Genomic DNA, 18432 nt, shown 5'->3' with positions numbered 1-18432 from the left:
ATTATATCTATTTAAAATTCTTGCACACTTATATAGAAAATAAGGGGTGACAGGAGACGACCTTGGCGTATTTTTTGTATGTTCATTGAAGGATGGTGAGAGTGTTGAACTGTGGATCACATTTGGTGTTTTTGTAGAGTCCTTGGATAATCTTTACAATTTGACAGGGATTCCACAGTGTCTTACTACCTTCCAAAGTACATTTCTATACTAAGGCCTTCTTAAAATCCACGAAGTTTATATAGAGGGCTGATTGCCATTCTATTTACTCCTCGATGATGACCCGTAATGTGGCAATATGGTCAATACATGATCGACCGCATCGGAATCTGGAGAGTAGCTGAATTCCTATCCAGTTTTTGGCAGTTGCTGAGGTCGCCCTTCTTTGGAAGCAAAATGATGGAGCTTAAACTCCACTCCCAAGTGATTTCCAGTGTTTCCCAGACGTTTTCAAACAGCTCATGCAAGGTGCTGTAGGGCCCAGTCCAGGTCCGAGTGCCAAAAGAATAGGCGATAATAATGCTGCTCGGGCGTTTAACCCCAACAATCAATCAATCATTCAAGATGTAGGTTTTTTCCGGGTTGATCTTCAAGACCTCAGGTGGAAATTTGGTTTGGTCCTGGGACTTTTTCAGTCCTTGTTCGTAGGGCTTTTATGATTTCATCCTTCGAGATTGGGCCAATATCAACATTAAGGTCTTCTCCAAGAGGTAGATCATCAGCATCTGATATATCTTCTCCATTTAAAAGTGGTCGATCTAGGTTTGTTATCACATTGCCATCTTGTCTTTCACTGGTTTTGATCTTTCTACCTGCCAGTTGGCGTGTGATGTACGCAGTTTTCGTGTCATTTCTGCCCATCGCATTATTTGCTTTTGAAGCGAGCTTGTTGATGTAGGTTCTTTTATCCTGTCTAGTCCTTTCTCTTTACTTCTTTCCTAATGCTTTATATGTACGCTCGTCAACCATTCTTTCTGCAATCTTGTCTTGACCTGGTCAAGTTATATCTTAACAGGCCTATGCTTCTCAGCTGTCTCGATTGTATCGTCAGATAACCATGGCTTGTATTCCTTCTTTGAGAATCCAAGTCCTTCTTGGCATGTGTTATTATTTGTGGATTTTACTCTTTCCCATTGTTTGTCCACTGCGCCTCTTTCTTATGATATACTTTCGCTTCCTAATCTGATCTTGTCTATTTGCCATGGCTATCTTGATCTTAAATTTGGCCGCCACAAGTTGATAATCGGATGCTATATCAGCACCTCGATAAGCTCTAACGGCTGTCATGCTCTTTCTCCATCTCCTGCCAACCGTAATGTGGTCTATCTGGTTTCTAGTTTTCATCTCTGGAGATATCCGGGTTAATTATTTTGTATATTTCCTTGTGAGGGAGTTGGAATGTCGTACCTCCTATGACCAGATCGTTCTGGGAGAAAAATCTGCATTCTGAGTTCTCCATTTTCATTGATGTTACCAATTCATTCCTTCCCCGTGATGAGTTCTTTTTTTCAAACTCTGTCATTCATGTCACCCGTTACAATCAAGATGCCCCAAGTGTTGTTAAATCTAGGGTTGCTTGGAGCCGGTTTTAAAACTCTTCTTTGTCTTCTTCCTCTGCTACGTTGGTAGGAGCGTAGCATTGAATGAGTGTTACTTTTTGTACCTATGACATAAATCTTGCCACGATAAATCTTTCACTCACAGGATTCCATTCGATGAATGATGATTTGGCCTTCATGTTGAGTGAGATTTCTACTCCATGTTGATGGTTACCATCCTCGTTTGGCGGTCCAGAGTACAGTAGAGTTTGCCCTGAAGATAGCATGACCGCTCCAGAAGATGTCCATCTAACCTCGTCCCAAAATATCAAAGTTGTAGCGCTCCATTTCTACTGCAGCCCGGGCAGCTTTTCCGGTTTCGTATAATGTGTCCACACTCCAGCTTGCAACCATTAAGGCAGTCTTAAGGGAGAAAAGTTTCATCGGCGGATGAAAAATTATAGTTAAGTGAAATCGAATGTAATTTGTAATGTTTTATTTTGTTTGTTTGTTGGGGTTTAACGTCCGAGCAGCAATATTTCAGCTATATTCAGACAATGAACATGAAATGGGTGATAAAATGAACATGAAATGAAATAAAAAAGGATGGGTCACAAGGATAATAGGGTCGACAAATTTTGATTGCCACTGGAAAAAGGGGGGATGGGTAAGGTCGGGCAATTTAGCCTCCTGTGGCGGAGCGCAAAGGTTCCTACTCCTATCGAATACCACAGCAGGGTTCTTTAACGTGCGAGGAACGTGGCATCTTTCCCAACACGGTGCACCACTATGGTTAGCGGTCAGGTTTTCCGTATTATAGCCTGACAACCCCAGCATGTAACACGCCAGGGGTACCCCATTCCACAACCTGGGGCACACATCCCAGTTGCTCTGTGGGCAGAGCGCCTAGCCCCCGGTTAGGTTTCTGAGCACTACTTAGTCGCCTTATACGACAAGCTTAGCGCTGCTGCAGGCCTATTCTTTTAACACCCGGACCTGCACGGGGCGTAATTTGTAAAACATATACACATATCACAAGTATATTTCAGGAATGTTGCATTGGCTTCAGATCATATAGTGAATACATTAATTAGTTTCGTAATTAAATGCATTATGTAAAGGATGTATATATAAAGAACAGTATATACATGTGATGATTTGATCTTCAAGAGATAAAAAAAAGTGCTATGGAGTAATATTTATAGTTTAATTGTTCTTGAAAGACGTGCATTATAAAGGTTTGACCAGGGTCTGCTTTAGTGGTGGTTCTAATAGTTGAGAGCATTCAGGGCCATTAATTATACAAGACCAGTGTTTTCCTAACAGATACGAGATTGCGTGTAATGTTGGATACAATTTGTTACAAATGTTAATAACCTTTTATTATTTTTTTTTATTGACTTTACGTCTGAGAGTACACGCTCTGCTTATGGGCAGTACAAGCTGTATATTTTGCAGTTGAGTAACTTTTTAATGAATTAAAACTTTTGAGATTGTGCATTAGGCACACTGGACTACTATTTAGTCTTAAGTGTCGTAAGGTTTCACCCTATTCCGTTTGGATTTAATTGCACTTTCTCTAAGAAATTTACTGTGGACTTAGATAACGTATAAGTAAATTTGAGTACTTCACGTTCTTATTAGCTATGTTAAATAACATTAGAAGTTGATCAAAAGACCCATTAAAGATAATACAACCATCATCTCGGAGCTAATTATGTTTTTATTGTTGGGGAACTTATCAACCATAAAGTTCTTACGCTTGTATGTCGCATATGTCAGGGCTAGGAACTGTCCTCATTGTACATCGCATTAAGAACTAATTCTAATAGAACAAATTATAATGTTAGAAGTAAGTTATCATTGCTCAAAAGTATAGCATAGACTTCTTTTTTCATTTCAAAGTGAACGTTTTCAGCCGCCTTAATTAGTTCATTAATGCACATGCTTGTATACATGCTTGTCATGTCATAAGTACATAGGGAATTTGTTGTTTTTAAAAACTGCAAAAGTTCCGAGCTATCTCGTATATAAGTCCCCTGATCTTTAACTATAGGTAGCAAAAAAAAAGTCAAGAAGTCTATGCAATTTCCACAATGGGAAATAATCGGACGGCATGGTAATCTTATTTTTTTTCTCTATTATGGAGATAAAATCTAAATTGGTTATGTTTAGTAATAGTACATGAAATTTTTGCATCTTTCTAATACTTTGATTAACATACGTGATTAATATAACACAAAGTATCTCTGGATATTGATATCCATTTAGTTGCTCATTATACCATTATGAATTTTTCGACTATAAACTGTAAAATGTTAATATAAAAGACATTTGTTACATAATTCTTCATACATAATTTATTATATAATAACATGTTGAGTGGCAGTTTATGGTACATTCATTATATGTACCTGAGATTCCTCTCCTCTCCTTTCTTTTTTTAATTTTTTTTCTATCTAAACATTTTTTTTATGAAAAACAGAATGCAACATTATTATTTTTTTTTTACCAATAAGGAACTTCATTTATTTTTTTCTTGCAACACAAAAACATTTTTTTGAAATTTTTCTTCAAAGTAAAATTAATTTTTTTTTTTTTCAAACATATCCCAGCCCCCCCTCCCCCCTCAATATAAAAATGGTCGGTGCCTTAAACTCATAACCTATTCGATTGCTTCTGGTACAATATTGTATGCATGTTGTAATATAAACATCTGTAAAAAAAAAAGAATGTCTCTCTGTAAACGAGAAAGAGCTGAATGAAGATCTTACCTACACAAGTCTTTTTATCTATATAATATCCGGGTTTGCATTTACAGTTATAGCTCTTCCTAGTACTAACACAAATGGCATTTTCCTTGCAATCATGGGTCCCCTTTTTGCAGGCGTCTTCTACAAAAAGAAAAACAATCGTATTTTACATGAGATACACAATTTGGTCCGTAAATATAAGGCATACACAGTTTAAACAATATTGATATTTAACAGAGGCGGGTCCAGGTGAGGGCGTAATGGGTGGTGTACGCCCCCACTTTTCAAAGAGAAAAAAATCTATTGTAATCTCTTAAATATTGTATTGAATAAGGCAACTTATCATATTCATTCATTAAACCCGTCATAATCTGGTATCCTTTTATACTGATTCTCGTAATTACGCCTCCCCGTTATAAAATTCTACGATGCGCCATTGTTTAAGGATATCTTACTGATAGAAGCTCCTTTGCAATAGGGAAAGGATAGACACTATTTAGAAAGAGTAATCAAGGGAACCAAGGTTATAGCGGTAATCAAAAGAATGTAATCAAGGGACAAAGACCAGACATGGAAAATAGACATACACCACAAAGAACATAAAGTAACTAAAATCATACATACAAAGTAACAAAAGTGAATGAGCAACTCCACTAAAAACTGGGAGCATGGACCAGGTGCACCGGTAGGGTAAGCGTCCTCTGCTTAGAAATTACGATGACATTATATGTATGTCGCATGTTTTATCCTACTTTCAAAAGTAGAAGACAAAGTGTTTTTCTCTGTTTAATATATCTATGCTATGTGTTTTTTTCAATTTATTAGTTGGGCAAAGTTCGCTATGAGATTGGTTATTGTTGAGGACTAAAACCTTCAAGTAGATGAAAGTTTTTACTAAATACACTTTATTTAATAACTTGGATATCATGGAGTTTTTCCCATCGAAATTATAGTTTTCCTAAGCCTACACGTTAAAGCCGGTGTTCTCTCACGAAAGGCTTCATCATTCACACAGATTAATCAAATAATTTAACTTGTACTTTATTCTAGTAAAGTTTAAAATGTAATAAAGTAGACAGCCGTATAATGCCTTGTAAAGTAAAACTTTGTGAAAATAAAACAAGAATGCGTGTTAAGTGTCAGTCCCTGTAAGAATCAGGCAGTGGGTGAAATATGGTGTGACAAAAACCACCATTTTTAAAGTTTAATCTGACTATTTGCATCTTCAGAATCAAGGAAAACAGACAAGATTTGCTATATCATTTTTGGCAATTGAGTTATATTTTATTGAAATGCACTGAAAAGCTAGGGATAGATAATTCTGTCAAAAACCTCACTGATATAACTTTCTATTTAAAAGTTTCTGAGTAAATCCAATGATGCTGAGATCAAATAATGGATTTTTTAAATAAAAAAAAAGCATCCTTGAATGAAAACATACTGTCAGGTCGGTGCATGGGTCTTTTCATGCATGATTCAGATTTTTTTCCATTTTGCCTGATTCTTACAAATACTTACACTTAAATTATGCCTGGAACAACACAATAAATCATCTATGTGTGTAAGCCAAATTCTATATTGAATATTAAAGCGACCACCTATACTGTGGAACACAAATATAATTGTTTTGTAACAACATGAAAGCGATGTTTTGCCCTTTTCTGGTGGGTAAATCTATTTATATTAGTAGGATGTTATTGCCAAATTATGCAACTTTCACAGTGTATTCACATTTAATTTATCGTTTTACTGCTAACACTGTGTTTAAAATATTTTATATCTCATATTTTGATATTATCATCGGGGAGTAAAATTACTACAAAATTTCTGATTCATAAATTTATATATTTTCCTGATGCCGGAACACGCTGTGGTTGGCGCGATCCATTCATTAAAGTACTAAGTATTTATCTTCAAGTCATTTGCACTTCCGAATAGTAATACAATATTTTTTCGAAGTGTTGGAGAGATATCTACTACCAAAACGTGAGAAAACGGCAAAATAGGGTTTAGTAATAGTGAAGGTAAAATCAGATTAACAAAGCAAGAGACGCACTCGAAAGTAATTCCTCATTTAATATTCTATATAGACAATTGAGACGGGAACAACCATAAACATAAACAAGTACTCTCTTTAAAAATAAAGATAGCTGACGCAGTAAAATTTGGTCCTTTTACACATATTTTCTACATTTCATTCAGGAAATAACACAAGGCATGCAATTTTAATTTTCGATACAGTTTTTTCTAATGCCACTATGTTATCAGTATTTGACCAATCGGGAAACAGAATTGCGATCAGGTGACTTGCGTTTCCATGGAAGAGCGTCTTTAAGGTCAAAGGGTAAAAAGCGAAACTATACCGACTGCTTTGGAAAAAGGAAGAAAACGCAGAGAAACCCAAATTAAATATAAATCCCGTACACTTTTAAAAAAAATGAGAAAATTGACCACGTGCTACGGGAGAGTAAGTGTCCTCGGTTTTCCAGTTACCTATGATCTCTATTTGTACATGGCACCCGGGCTAATTTGAAAGAAACACAAGAGCTCTAAATTTAACATTATAATGTGTAGTTGTCTTCTGTAGTATATGTTCATAGTGATAAAAGCTATTGCTAAAGTCACAAACACCTTGGGGTGAGCAGCAGCCGGATTTTTAATTTTCTATAAAAAATCGTCATTTATAAATAATGGGCGTTATATTGAATTATAAACTATTTCTGTTCATTAGAAAAGAAAAAAAATTGCTAAAATTTAGAATAATTGAATTTAAAAAAATCCCAGCCCCCTTCACAAATGAAATAGTTGGTGCTTTCAGAAAATGGCAACCGAGATCAGTAACCGCGGGAAAACAAACAACAATTACAAAAGTACACAATGTAATAATTCCGTAAAACACTGAAGGCAACTGTAGTCCCATACAGCCATTTACCACAAGATAGATGTATTAATTGTATACACTATATAATACATCACCAACGCAACTGTAACATGAAAGCCAAACCACTGTTAACAAATTACCTGCACAAGGTGTGCAATAAAAAAGTAATACAACATCTTGATCGATCAAGCTTTGTTTGGGTGGTCGTCTCCATTGCAAAATTAAAATAGGAAAATGCAGACACTTTTTTATAGTGATGTAATGTTGCTTTTAACTATGCAGTGTTAAACTCTTTAACAAATTATTACAACATTAACGTCCTGTTGAGACTCTCAAGATGAATCAACTTGCATCTTTCTTGGTGGTATTACAATGATTTGAACGGGAGAACAATCCTTGACTGTTTCAAGTACTCCATTCTTGGCAAATTATTGCCATTTAATACGAATCTGAGTGCAGGGGGTTTAATAGGCATTTTATTGCTTCATACCCTCAAGAAATAAAATATAATTACGTAGGAAATGCATATCCGTTAGTTGTTTTTCCCTTTTCTCTACACATTGTTATTTTGCGAAAAAGCAATTTCGTACAAGATCAACACAACAAAACAAAAACCACCCATAGAACAACAAACAAACACAATAAAGTAAATAATGTGAAGACAAGACACTGATTCCCTGTTCAGAATTTTCAATTAGAAACTGTTACAAAATAGCTTAGATTTTAATTAAACGTTGCTAAAGGTAGTATATAGAAAAACAACAATGAACAGAAGGAGACCTATTTAGGTCGTAAAGACGAACAAACAAGCCTTTCGTCGCTTCAAAATAGCAACATATTAAGTTCTAATGACAGTTTTTTTTTGTGGTTAATTTTACAAAGTGATGAAAAGTAGCGAGTGTAACTCGTCAATAAACAGGCAATAAAAACTTTTGTACTTAATTTCTTACTAATTAGAATGGCAGGCGTCGAAGTGCATTTGAAATATAACATGCGTTCAGAGAATTCCTTTACCTCATGTTTATAGGCTTCTAACGTAAGTGGTTCATTAAAATTCTATCAGATCAAAGATTTAAGTAGATACCTGATTAAGACCGTTATGCACGCATTACTGGCAAATGCAATGTGTCAATTCATTTAATTTTTGTGAATTGATTGCGTGATTGGATGTTACGTGAAATTTAAGAAATTGGTTATAAACTTTGAATAGAATGGTTCTATACAGAAGGATAGTAATTCTCCTACTGACAAAAGAAAATGATCAACAATTTTAGAACTGGTTGTATAATCTGGAATTTATTTTCCAATGCATATTGAACTGAAACTCTTTCTCCTGAACAATCAGCTGATTTATATTTAAATGTACAATTACGTTTCAACTACGAGAATAACGGAGAGGAAAATTATTCGACTTAGGTGGATCCAAGATAAGATGGGGGTCCCTGTGCTCGAATACATTGGTTGCAAATATTGCAAAAAAATGAAAATCAGTTTAGGGCCCCATTTGACCAGTAAGTGGCCCCATTTCATGGATCCACCACTGGTCAATCTTAATTTATATTTATCATGACATACTATGAAGTAGGGTGAAAAACTGATCCTACTCGACTAGTACAAAAAAGACACACACACACACACACAAACAAATAAAATAAAAAAATTCTCTTCTAACTTAGCTCTGATGTAAGAGAGTTGTACAAAGGTCCTTTCAGAAGACAAAATAGCTTCAAATCACACAATTAAAAACGACAGATAAGAAAAGAACTATTACTCGGTTGGATACATTTTTCGAGGCACAACCATAAAATAGCATATACGTGTTAAAGAGTTCTTGGTCATGATGGGAATACATGCACATCAGATTTGTTCATGATGTGAAGCCTCCTTCACTAAACGCAAGCTTAACAAACAGACATACAGACCCAAATGTTGACTGCGGGCCATATCAGACCCATTCAAAATGGTTTAATCAAGCTTTCCTATCACCTAACTACGCATCAGTCAGTAAGTATATTCAACCTTCCATCAGTCGAGACGTATATCAATAATAAGACTATAAAATTTACAATCATTCATCAATAAATGTCCCGCCAAATACCACACACATACTTCGGCCTCAAGCTATTCAGAAAAAAATAATAATAAAATGAGAAAAAAAGATATATAATCATTTTCTTACCTTTAGATTTTTTACGTTTTCCTTTTCTCGCACTTGCCGTCGAGGTTATGATGATCAACAGAAAAAGTATAGTAAAACCACTTATAAGTAAATTTCTCTTAAATTTCATTGTATTACTAATTATAGGAATCGAATTAAACAGTCGTATTTTGAACTATCCGTTTTAGGTTATTTTCGAACTCATCATGACGATTTATACCACCTTTAGGAATGGATATCATCCCGTCATAAATGTCAATGAAATTTCACGTCTTTTTGCTTGTGGTGCAATGTTGAATTCTTGTACTAACAAATTTTTTACATTCCATATTGACGGTTTCTTCTCAGTTCATAGCTCTTCAAAATATGTAACGTGCAGTTAGGATAGCCGTTTTCTAATCTTAGCAACTTTGTCATTGTATAATAAATGGAAAATAAATGTAAATGAATTAAAACGTCGAACACAGAATATTTTTTTCAATATTTAAATGCTTATTGTACAAAAGTTTTGTCCGTATAAATTTGTATCGATTTGATCACGAAACAGGGGAGTATGTTGCAAGTACACGACGTAATCCCTCCTTCTAACTCACAAGTTATCTAACTATCCACAATGAAAGTAAAGATATGAAATCATCAAAAACTTTGCACAAATACCTTTTAACAATTAGTTATAACTTCTTATGTCAATATACAAGCATGCGCCTTCCACAAAGGTTAGAAATTGCTGTATAATATTAGCAAATGTATCAATGTATAAAAATTACGAGGAGTTAATCGAGATGAAATCATAAACGACAGTGAAACTGATTGTTATCAAGAATATAAAATACATCCAAACTGGAACGACAAAATCAAAGACATTTGTGGCCTTTCGATCTTATCAAACAAGTTATAAGTGTTCGCACAATGATGCGAATTATTCCACAATTTAAAAAAAATATATATTAAAATTGTGATTGTGTTATTAATATGTTTACCGACTTTTAACAATTGAAGTTTAGTATGCATGAAGGAATTTGTCGCTCTATACACGATGACAATGCACGTTCAGTTGATGTGATTTTTAATGACACTTTCATAACTTAATGCTACAACGTAATAATGAGGGGGAATTACTAGGCACAAAGGTATAATGCAAGTGTGAAACTCGTCACTTGTCGTGAAGAATATATATTGCCCCACATTAACTAAATCACATTACAAAATGTATATCGAAAGGAAACTAAGTTTTAACGAGGTAGACCTACGGTAAGACAAATAACTCCTGAAATCTGTGATATGTTTATATCATATTCAATTTCACCAAATCCTCTCAAGCTTTAGTTTGAAACAGAATGAAATCAGTTCAAGTTACTTTGATGCTTACATGATATTGATGTGAAATGCTGAGTACAAATGTTCCAACTATGTGTTCCTTGCCCTAGGTCAACCTCCTTAAGTAGTTAGTAAATATTTTGTAGATATAAACCATACTGAGGGATCCCTGAGGGGACAGCCATTTGATTCTGAGGAGGGGCATGGCAGTTTTGGAGGGGACAGAATATTAATTTTTTTTTTTAAATTAGAGAATCAGAAAAGTTAATTTCAAATGCTACACGGCTAAATAATTTATTACAGTACAATCTGGAGACTAGAATATTCATGTCAACATTTTGCAAATCAAAGGTATTTATTTTCAAAAACTGCCGGCCCTCTTCATTAGCAAAAAGAAGAAAACGGATTCCAATTTTCATATCATAAAAAAACTTTAAAATTAATATGAAAAAAAATTTGGTAATAAAATCAACTTAACAAAAAGATAGGGTTTTTGTTGTCATATATTATCAACTTATAAATTATGAACAGTTAAGAGGGATCCATTTAAAAACTTGATAGCGATTGACACGTGTCCACAAACAGAAATAGAGGACGGAGTCGTCAATAAAAAAATTACCTTTGACTTCGGAAGCACTGATAGTATTGATAAGGTGAATCTGTGCAGTCTGAGAAAAGTGATTAAAAAACCCCATGAATCTAATTATTTCATTAATATGCGTTTGCATCCCTCCACCAAAGTTTCGTTAGAAGCTGACAACCGGTGCCCGAGAAATAGTAAGAATAACTAATCGTTATTATAAATAAACTTAAGGAAAACGCAGAAAAAAATACAATAAGTTACAGAATGATTCAAATCAAGAGCTTGGAGCTAGACTGAGTGACATCTTATCTTTAATAAATTCAACATTGATATCCCAGTATTATAGATGTTCAAATTCAATAATAGTCTTTTTACTGTTTCAGATCAATGTTATGCCCAGGATATTAATAACTGACCATTAAAACCATTAAGGTAAAGAATCATGGAAACAACTTTGTAATTTCTTCTGCAGACCTAACAACCCATTCCGGATTTATCATAACGTAGCAACCCACCAGCTTTTAGCTCTGCTACCCTGAATTTAAAAAATTTGCATTGGGATGAGCACTACTGATTATATGAAAATGGCGCATTGAGTGCCGAGTGTGGCAGAGATTGATATTCAATGTTCGAAATACATCTATGGGATATCTGTGCGCAGCAAATTTGAGGGTGTTGTAGTTGTCTGACAAATAAAGACTGAAATAGTTTATAAACTCTTTTGTGCAAACTGTAGACTACTCCGATGAGCATGCGCAGAGCATGCTCAATATATACTTCCGCGAGAAAAAAAATCTTTTGTTCTACCAAAGCTCTACCTCAAGGAAGTGTATATTGAGCATTTTCATCAACTTACCACAAAAGGGTCTATTTCACGAAACATACACTATCATGCAACTGAAGATTCTAACTTAATTCTTGTTTTCCTTGTAAAATGAACAGTAGAACATTTTGGACCAAAGTACGTATATGTTTTTACGTCCTATTTAAATTTTCTGGTAGTGGTAGAAGCTGAAGCGACCAGTACAAACCCTTGTTGAACACACACTGGTAAAAAAGTATTTTACAACGATTCAGATAGTAATTTCAAGTAAAACATACTTACAAACAATGTTTCCGTTTTAAAACATGTGAATGTTGGTATATATAATCCAACAATATGAAGAAAATAACCAGAACAACACATGTATTACACTCTCAAAATCGTTGAATGTTTCATGGTAAGCAAGTCCCGTCCCATCATTAACACAAGCAAAATAAATTCAGTCTTGGCCGGCGCAATTGGTATAAGTTCGTCACAAAGTTCAGGATCAAACAATAACCAAAATATTGAGCTTATGATCAAATAAAGTAAATCTATAATAAGCTTTGTGGACAACTCTGTCAGGAAGAATTTAAATTTCTGTGGGGATTCTGTCTCCCTTTGATTTGAAAAGTTTTTTAATTTCGTGCAAAATTGGTCAAAAAGTAGAATATGATATCCTGGAACCCCCCCCCCCTTTTCTCTGCACCCAGGCGTCCTTTAATTCTGCTACAGTGCCAGGTAGCCAGCAAGGATAAATCATATATGAGCTAAAATAGGATATGCATAAAAATGGCTGAGTTTTCTAAACGAGAAAACTGCAAATTGTTTATATGGACCCACCGACACACTGGAAATATATTAGGACAGCTTTATCTTTAAACTATTTCCGAAAAGATACATGTTTTAATCTTTTTTTTTAAATAACGTACAGCAATGGCAGTAACAAAAATATATGGCGCTGTTATTCCCGAATGCATTTTTACTCTATCGGTCTTTTCTATTATCGGAAATAGATTCACTTTCGCTTGTCAATCTATTGAGAACGGATCAATCTATATCATCGTTAAAATCACTGGGATAATAGCCTAAGACCTAAGCCCATGGATTTACCTCATGCAGCGAAACACAGGTGCATATTTTTTTCATCCGAAAATTCAAATTAAATTTAATCTTCAAAGTATCACAATTAAATAGACTGTCAAAGTTAAATCTCAATAAAATTTTAATGCAAATCGTCAAAGAAATAAGAAAGTTTTACTTTAATTTGAAAAAAGGAATATCCTGGTTTTAATAACCGTTATTATTCCCACTTTATTGTTGAAATCGCCGTGTTTCTCTTTGGAATTTTTTATCAAGCTTGTGTAATGTTAGCAATAAAGTATACATCATTCAACCGAATTGACCTATTGTGAAAAAAATGATCGTATGACTTGAGAAAATACCGTATTACTTGAGTCACCAATAGGAAAAAATCTTTTTTAAAAACTTTTTAATGAGTAGTCAATCATGTCACAATAAATATGATTTGGTCAATGTAAGTGTCATTTTGGTTACTGAAAGATTACGGCCTTTCACGTAGGAAGCCAAGCCTCTATTTACTTACAATACTATTCATGTAAAATGTATCCTTATATGGCCTCTACCTTTAGACGGTCTATGTGAATAAATCTACAGAATAAATTACCACATTATTGTGAATTTCTCCGTCTGTAACACAGGACATTCCCAGACATCATTTGGTGAACCTGGATGACCCATATAGCTTTCATCTCCCGACTTCCGAGGAGTTTAATACAACAGAACAAGTCGATAAATATACATTGTCATTTATGGCAATTTTTATGAATGATGCGGTTTCCATTTTTTGTGATAATTACAAATGATAAGTGTCCATTCTTTTTGCGGTGGTTTGTCTTAACATTGAATGCAGGGCAGGAAACGTTTTATAAAATAAAAGGTCATGGAATCGTCAATATTTATGAATTACTTCAGAAAATAGATTGTTCGCGTTGAACCTGGGGAACACACATACAAAGTACCATAAAAAATAGTCCAATAAAAGAATAGTATAAAAGAAATGGGTCTTAGTTTGAAGCATAGATAAAGCAAAATGCTCGTCATTCTAACTATTTACTCAAATATATTAAGTTAATTTAAAAATAAAAAAAAATGAAAATCCTTAAATTACATGAACCTTATAGAGATCGTACCTCTGCAACTATTTATTAAATTACGTATAAAGGGGACTTAAGGGTTTTTTTTATCGTTGTTTTAACAACATCTGCCTGTTGCCGAGATACTGGAAAGATTATATCACGCGGCATCGGCTGATATCGTTGATAAAAATACATGAGTACTACTATATCTTCTTTGTTATCGGTTGGGCTTATATTTCAATTCACACGGACCTGGTCTCTGACTCCCTGGAAACCTTACGATTCTGTAAATAGTAAAAGCAGCCACGTTTTTCTTTTAAAATTTGGAAATAACAAGTCCGACCACTTTCATTATAGCATTCTTATGATTTTTGCTAGCCTAAAAAGAGGATGATATTGGTTGAAATTCACAGTATAACAAATAGGACTTTTACTATTTCAAAATGCCATACGTGGAACTGGTGGAGTGATTTTGACCTCGGACGTAGTCCTCGTTTAATATCACTATGTCAGGTCTATATATATGACGACTTGACCTCAATGAAAGTCCATAACCAAAAAATGAATCGTATTCTAATACCTAAATATTTTGAAGCATTTTTTTTCAGACGAAATATCATTATGACATCAAGCATATCAAGGAGTAATCAAGGGAACCAAGGTTATAGCGGTAATCAAAAGAATGTAATCCAGGGACAAAGACCAGACATGGATAACAGACATACACAACTAAGAACATAAAGTAACTAAAATCATACATACAAAGTAACAAAGGTAAATGAGCAACTCGGACTCCACTAAAAACTGGGAGCATGGACCAGGTGCACCGGTAGGGTAATCAAGCAAATCGAGCTTATTGGGATATTAGTGATAATATTACTACTAAACAAAGCAGTTCTGTCACGATGAGAGATTCAGATTCCAATGCTTTTGTTTCTTGTTTACAGTGTGAGGAAAACATTTGCCATCATTGTGCCAGTGGCGGACACAAAAGCTCGGTTCCTAGAGTTTGATCTTCCCACTTGTAGGAAAACTTTCTTCTTTTTGTGCAATTATGGGAAAACAGTTACCCGGAATCCCCTGTTTCTGGAACCCCATCCAAAAGTTCTGGATTCATTCTGAGTATTGTTATAGTTTGGCCATTAATCTATTTCCTACAATATCTTATTTTTTAAAGTAAGAACTTGAAAAACCAAAATCAAATCTAATAATTCCTTTTCATGATAAGTTTATTCTCTGTACGCTACAATTGAATGCACTGAAAATGTATGAAGCAAACCTGATTCATTTGTTGTACCATATCATTTTTAAACCTATTTTCACAACGAGGGATAATGTCCAAACCATAACATACATGATGATGGCCAAAAATAAATGAGTTGTTATATTTTACATCAGAATACCAGAGTATTATATTTCAAGCGGAAATAAATAAATCGAACATCAATCGTTTCTGAAGGGTTAGGATATGGGTTTTGACAAACTGAGTTAAAATTACTTCTTCAGCTTAACAATCAATCAGATATACGTTGTGTGATGAACATCACAGACACAAGAGTCTTAAAATAAGTTATTAACGCAGTCAAGTGGTGCAATCATAGCTTTTGTTCTTCTGTCCGGTCAATAGGTTTACTTGTCTGGAACTCACAGACAGAAGGAGAGTCATTTTTCGTAACGATTTATCATACCATTGTGGTTGATTCGGGTTAGTTTTGTCCGGATGAGACCGCCAGTAATGTCCGCGTGTAAAATTCACAGACAGAACGAGTGTTTTATGGAACTAACAGACAGAAGGAGAGAGTCACTTTCTGAAATCATCGATCATACCATTAGGGTGATTCGGGTTAGTTTTGTCCGGAGACCGCCAGTAATGTTGATGTTTAAAAATTACAGACAGAATAAGAGACTCATTTTTCGTAATGGTTTATCATACTATTGTGGTTGGTCTAGGAAAAAAATTGACCGAATGAGACTACCAGTAGTGTCCGTGTCTGAAACTCACTGACAGTATGGGAGAACCACTTTTTGTATTTATTTTGCATACCATTATGATTAAAATTAGAGTCTTTGAAATATTTACACTCAAAATTTTTCATTCGCAATTGTCTAGAAAGCGTTTTTCCCTTGTGGGTACAATTTTTTTTTATATTCTGATGCAGTTTCTTCTTTTCAAAGTAAAAAAAAATCTTTTCCATGATAGCATCAACATTAATCAAAATATACTTGTACCAGTTCCACATTTAACCACAGAGGTTTTTCTCAAACATTATGTAATTTCCAGTCTAGGATCTATATTGAATTGACGCGTGCTGATAATAAAGCATCACAATCTACGATCTTGAAAACATCAAATTCACACATTAAGCGCAATTTATATAACATTAACCTGTTTCGATAGCCTCCTATGGTGAGTTTATGACACCACTAAGAGCTTTGAATAGCTAGAAACGCAAAATTGAATTTATTTTAAATCAATATTCATGTTGAAATTAGTATTTTTATCACGTTAATTGCACGAGCTAGTTCTTGGGAGGTATGAGTCTGAGGAACGGTTGTAGACATTATCAACAAGCGCGTCATTTTCGATACATCTTAGAAAATATGGGAACAGCTCCACAACATTAAAGTCCCGAAATTAATTGGCCACTTTCGGACACTTAAGGACAAAATCGCGAAATCGATATCCTGCAAAACGTTCCTAAGGGTAACTTAAGAGTGCCTACTTCACGAATTAAAAATTTCCAAATTTTTGTTTCGTACCGTGAGTTACGCAATCTGTCAAAACGTCGGAAGTGACGCACTTCGGTAGTGATGTATACAGTAAGGATGTGATTGTTGGAACTCTTAACGCAGACGCATATCGTGCTTTATAGGAAGTCTCATATATGCCCGTTGGTGGAGACATCAGCGATATAACAACAGAATGGTGCATTAATAAGAACGTTAAATGTGATTTGAGTATAAATAGCCCAGTCCCTTAAAAGATAAGCCATAAATCATATTTACAAAAGCCCTTCATTAGTAAGATTCATTTGAGGAAGTTTTAATATGGAATGGGTAAAGGAGGGAAAGTCATTTGACAAAATTACAACACTCGAAAAACAAAACGTAGAACACATATACAAAAGAACCAAATAAAACCGAAAAATATATATCCTTCAATGATTAGTTTGACTTCTATGGTTAAGCAACTACTCTGTTGATTTCAGATGGGTGAATGATATTTCTGCTTAAAAGTAGATCAGCATTATACATTGTTCGATATATCTGGTATTTGCACAGTGTTGGAGACCATAACTTTTTGTGATCTATATTATAATAAAGTTACCTCGCCAAAACTGTGTTGATCGATGCGTCCCTTAGCATAGCCAAAAACAATGTATTTTTGTTAGTATCAGATATATTCATACAGTAAATTTTAACCTGTTAAAATCTATATCACATCTATATCTCGTATCAACCCGAGACCCGTATTTCAGACTAGGTCGATTACCCTGAGGGTTGATATGGGTCGAATTGGACATGTCATGTTCATTATATCATATATTTCAAATATACTTAAAGTGTGTTGCAAGAACAGGTCCGCTATAATAGCGTTTCAGTATAGGGTAAAGGGTAAAATATTTCTAACGCATATATACAACAAAGCCCACAATTTTAATATGTAAATAAACAATATATATATATATATATATATATATATATATTTACTTACAAGGCGTTATTGACATAGATATCAGAGAAGAGAAGGGGTTCGAATCCCCCTGAGAAAGCGACCAAATTATTGTTGCCTCCTGTGTTTGTGTATTTAGCTTGACTGTTAAAACGTTTGGCAAAAATGTCGTATTTTTATTTCAGAATTTTTTCAAAATAAAGAAGCATGTACACACTGAAAAACACACAAACTTTGGAAGTTGAAAGGTGTTATACTGAGTTAGACAGGTATGAGAACATATTTTTAATTTTATAAATTGTTAAATTCAAAACATGATATCAAACTATCCTACAATAATATCAAACATAACGCTATCAGGAATCACGAAAAGCACCAGGTTTTACTTAGTATTGTTAATTCAAGTTATCTATATCATTTAAATGGCAAATTGAACAGTTTTAATCGATAAGTTTGAATCAGATCTTTCCTGGTGATATTAAGGAAAATAGAAAGCTTTTTAATTTTAATAGGACGTTAAACCATAATTAATCAATCTAAATTTGCTAAAAACATGTATTGATAACAA

General features: G+C 34.3%; 1 protein-coding gene across 3 annotated transcripts in view; it reads right to left on the bottom strand.

The window, feature by feature from the left end:
• The window catches only part of LOC148610422 (signal peptide, CUB and EGF-like domain-containing protein 3), a 60883-nt gene that overhangs the window by 28828 nt on the left and 13623 nt on the right, over window positions 1-18432 (bottom strand). For 2 of the 3 annotated variants that reach the window (XM_088543247.1, XM_088543248.1), the window contains exon 4: window positions 4313-4432. In XM_088543247.1, the coding sequence (XP_088399373.1) occupies window positions 4313-4432 (120 nt within the window). Of the gene's footprint in view, window positions 1-4312; window positions 4433-9351; window positions 10050-18432 lie in introns of those variants that run through there. The other variant, XM_088543249.1, reaches the window with a different exon arrangement.

This window comes from Perna viridis, chromosome 8 (assembly GCF_037379345.1).
Source record: "Perna viridis isolate PV_CMFRI_1.1 ecotype Kerala chromosome 8, ASM3737934v1, whole genome shotgun sequence".
Taxonomy (NCBI): domain Eukaryota; kingdom Metazoa; phylum Mollusca; class Bivalvia; order Mytilida; family Mytilidae; genus Perna; species Perna viridis.
Note: the sequence above shows the minus strand (reverse complement) of the source record. Positions and strands in the feature narration are given on the sequence as shown.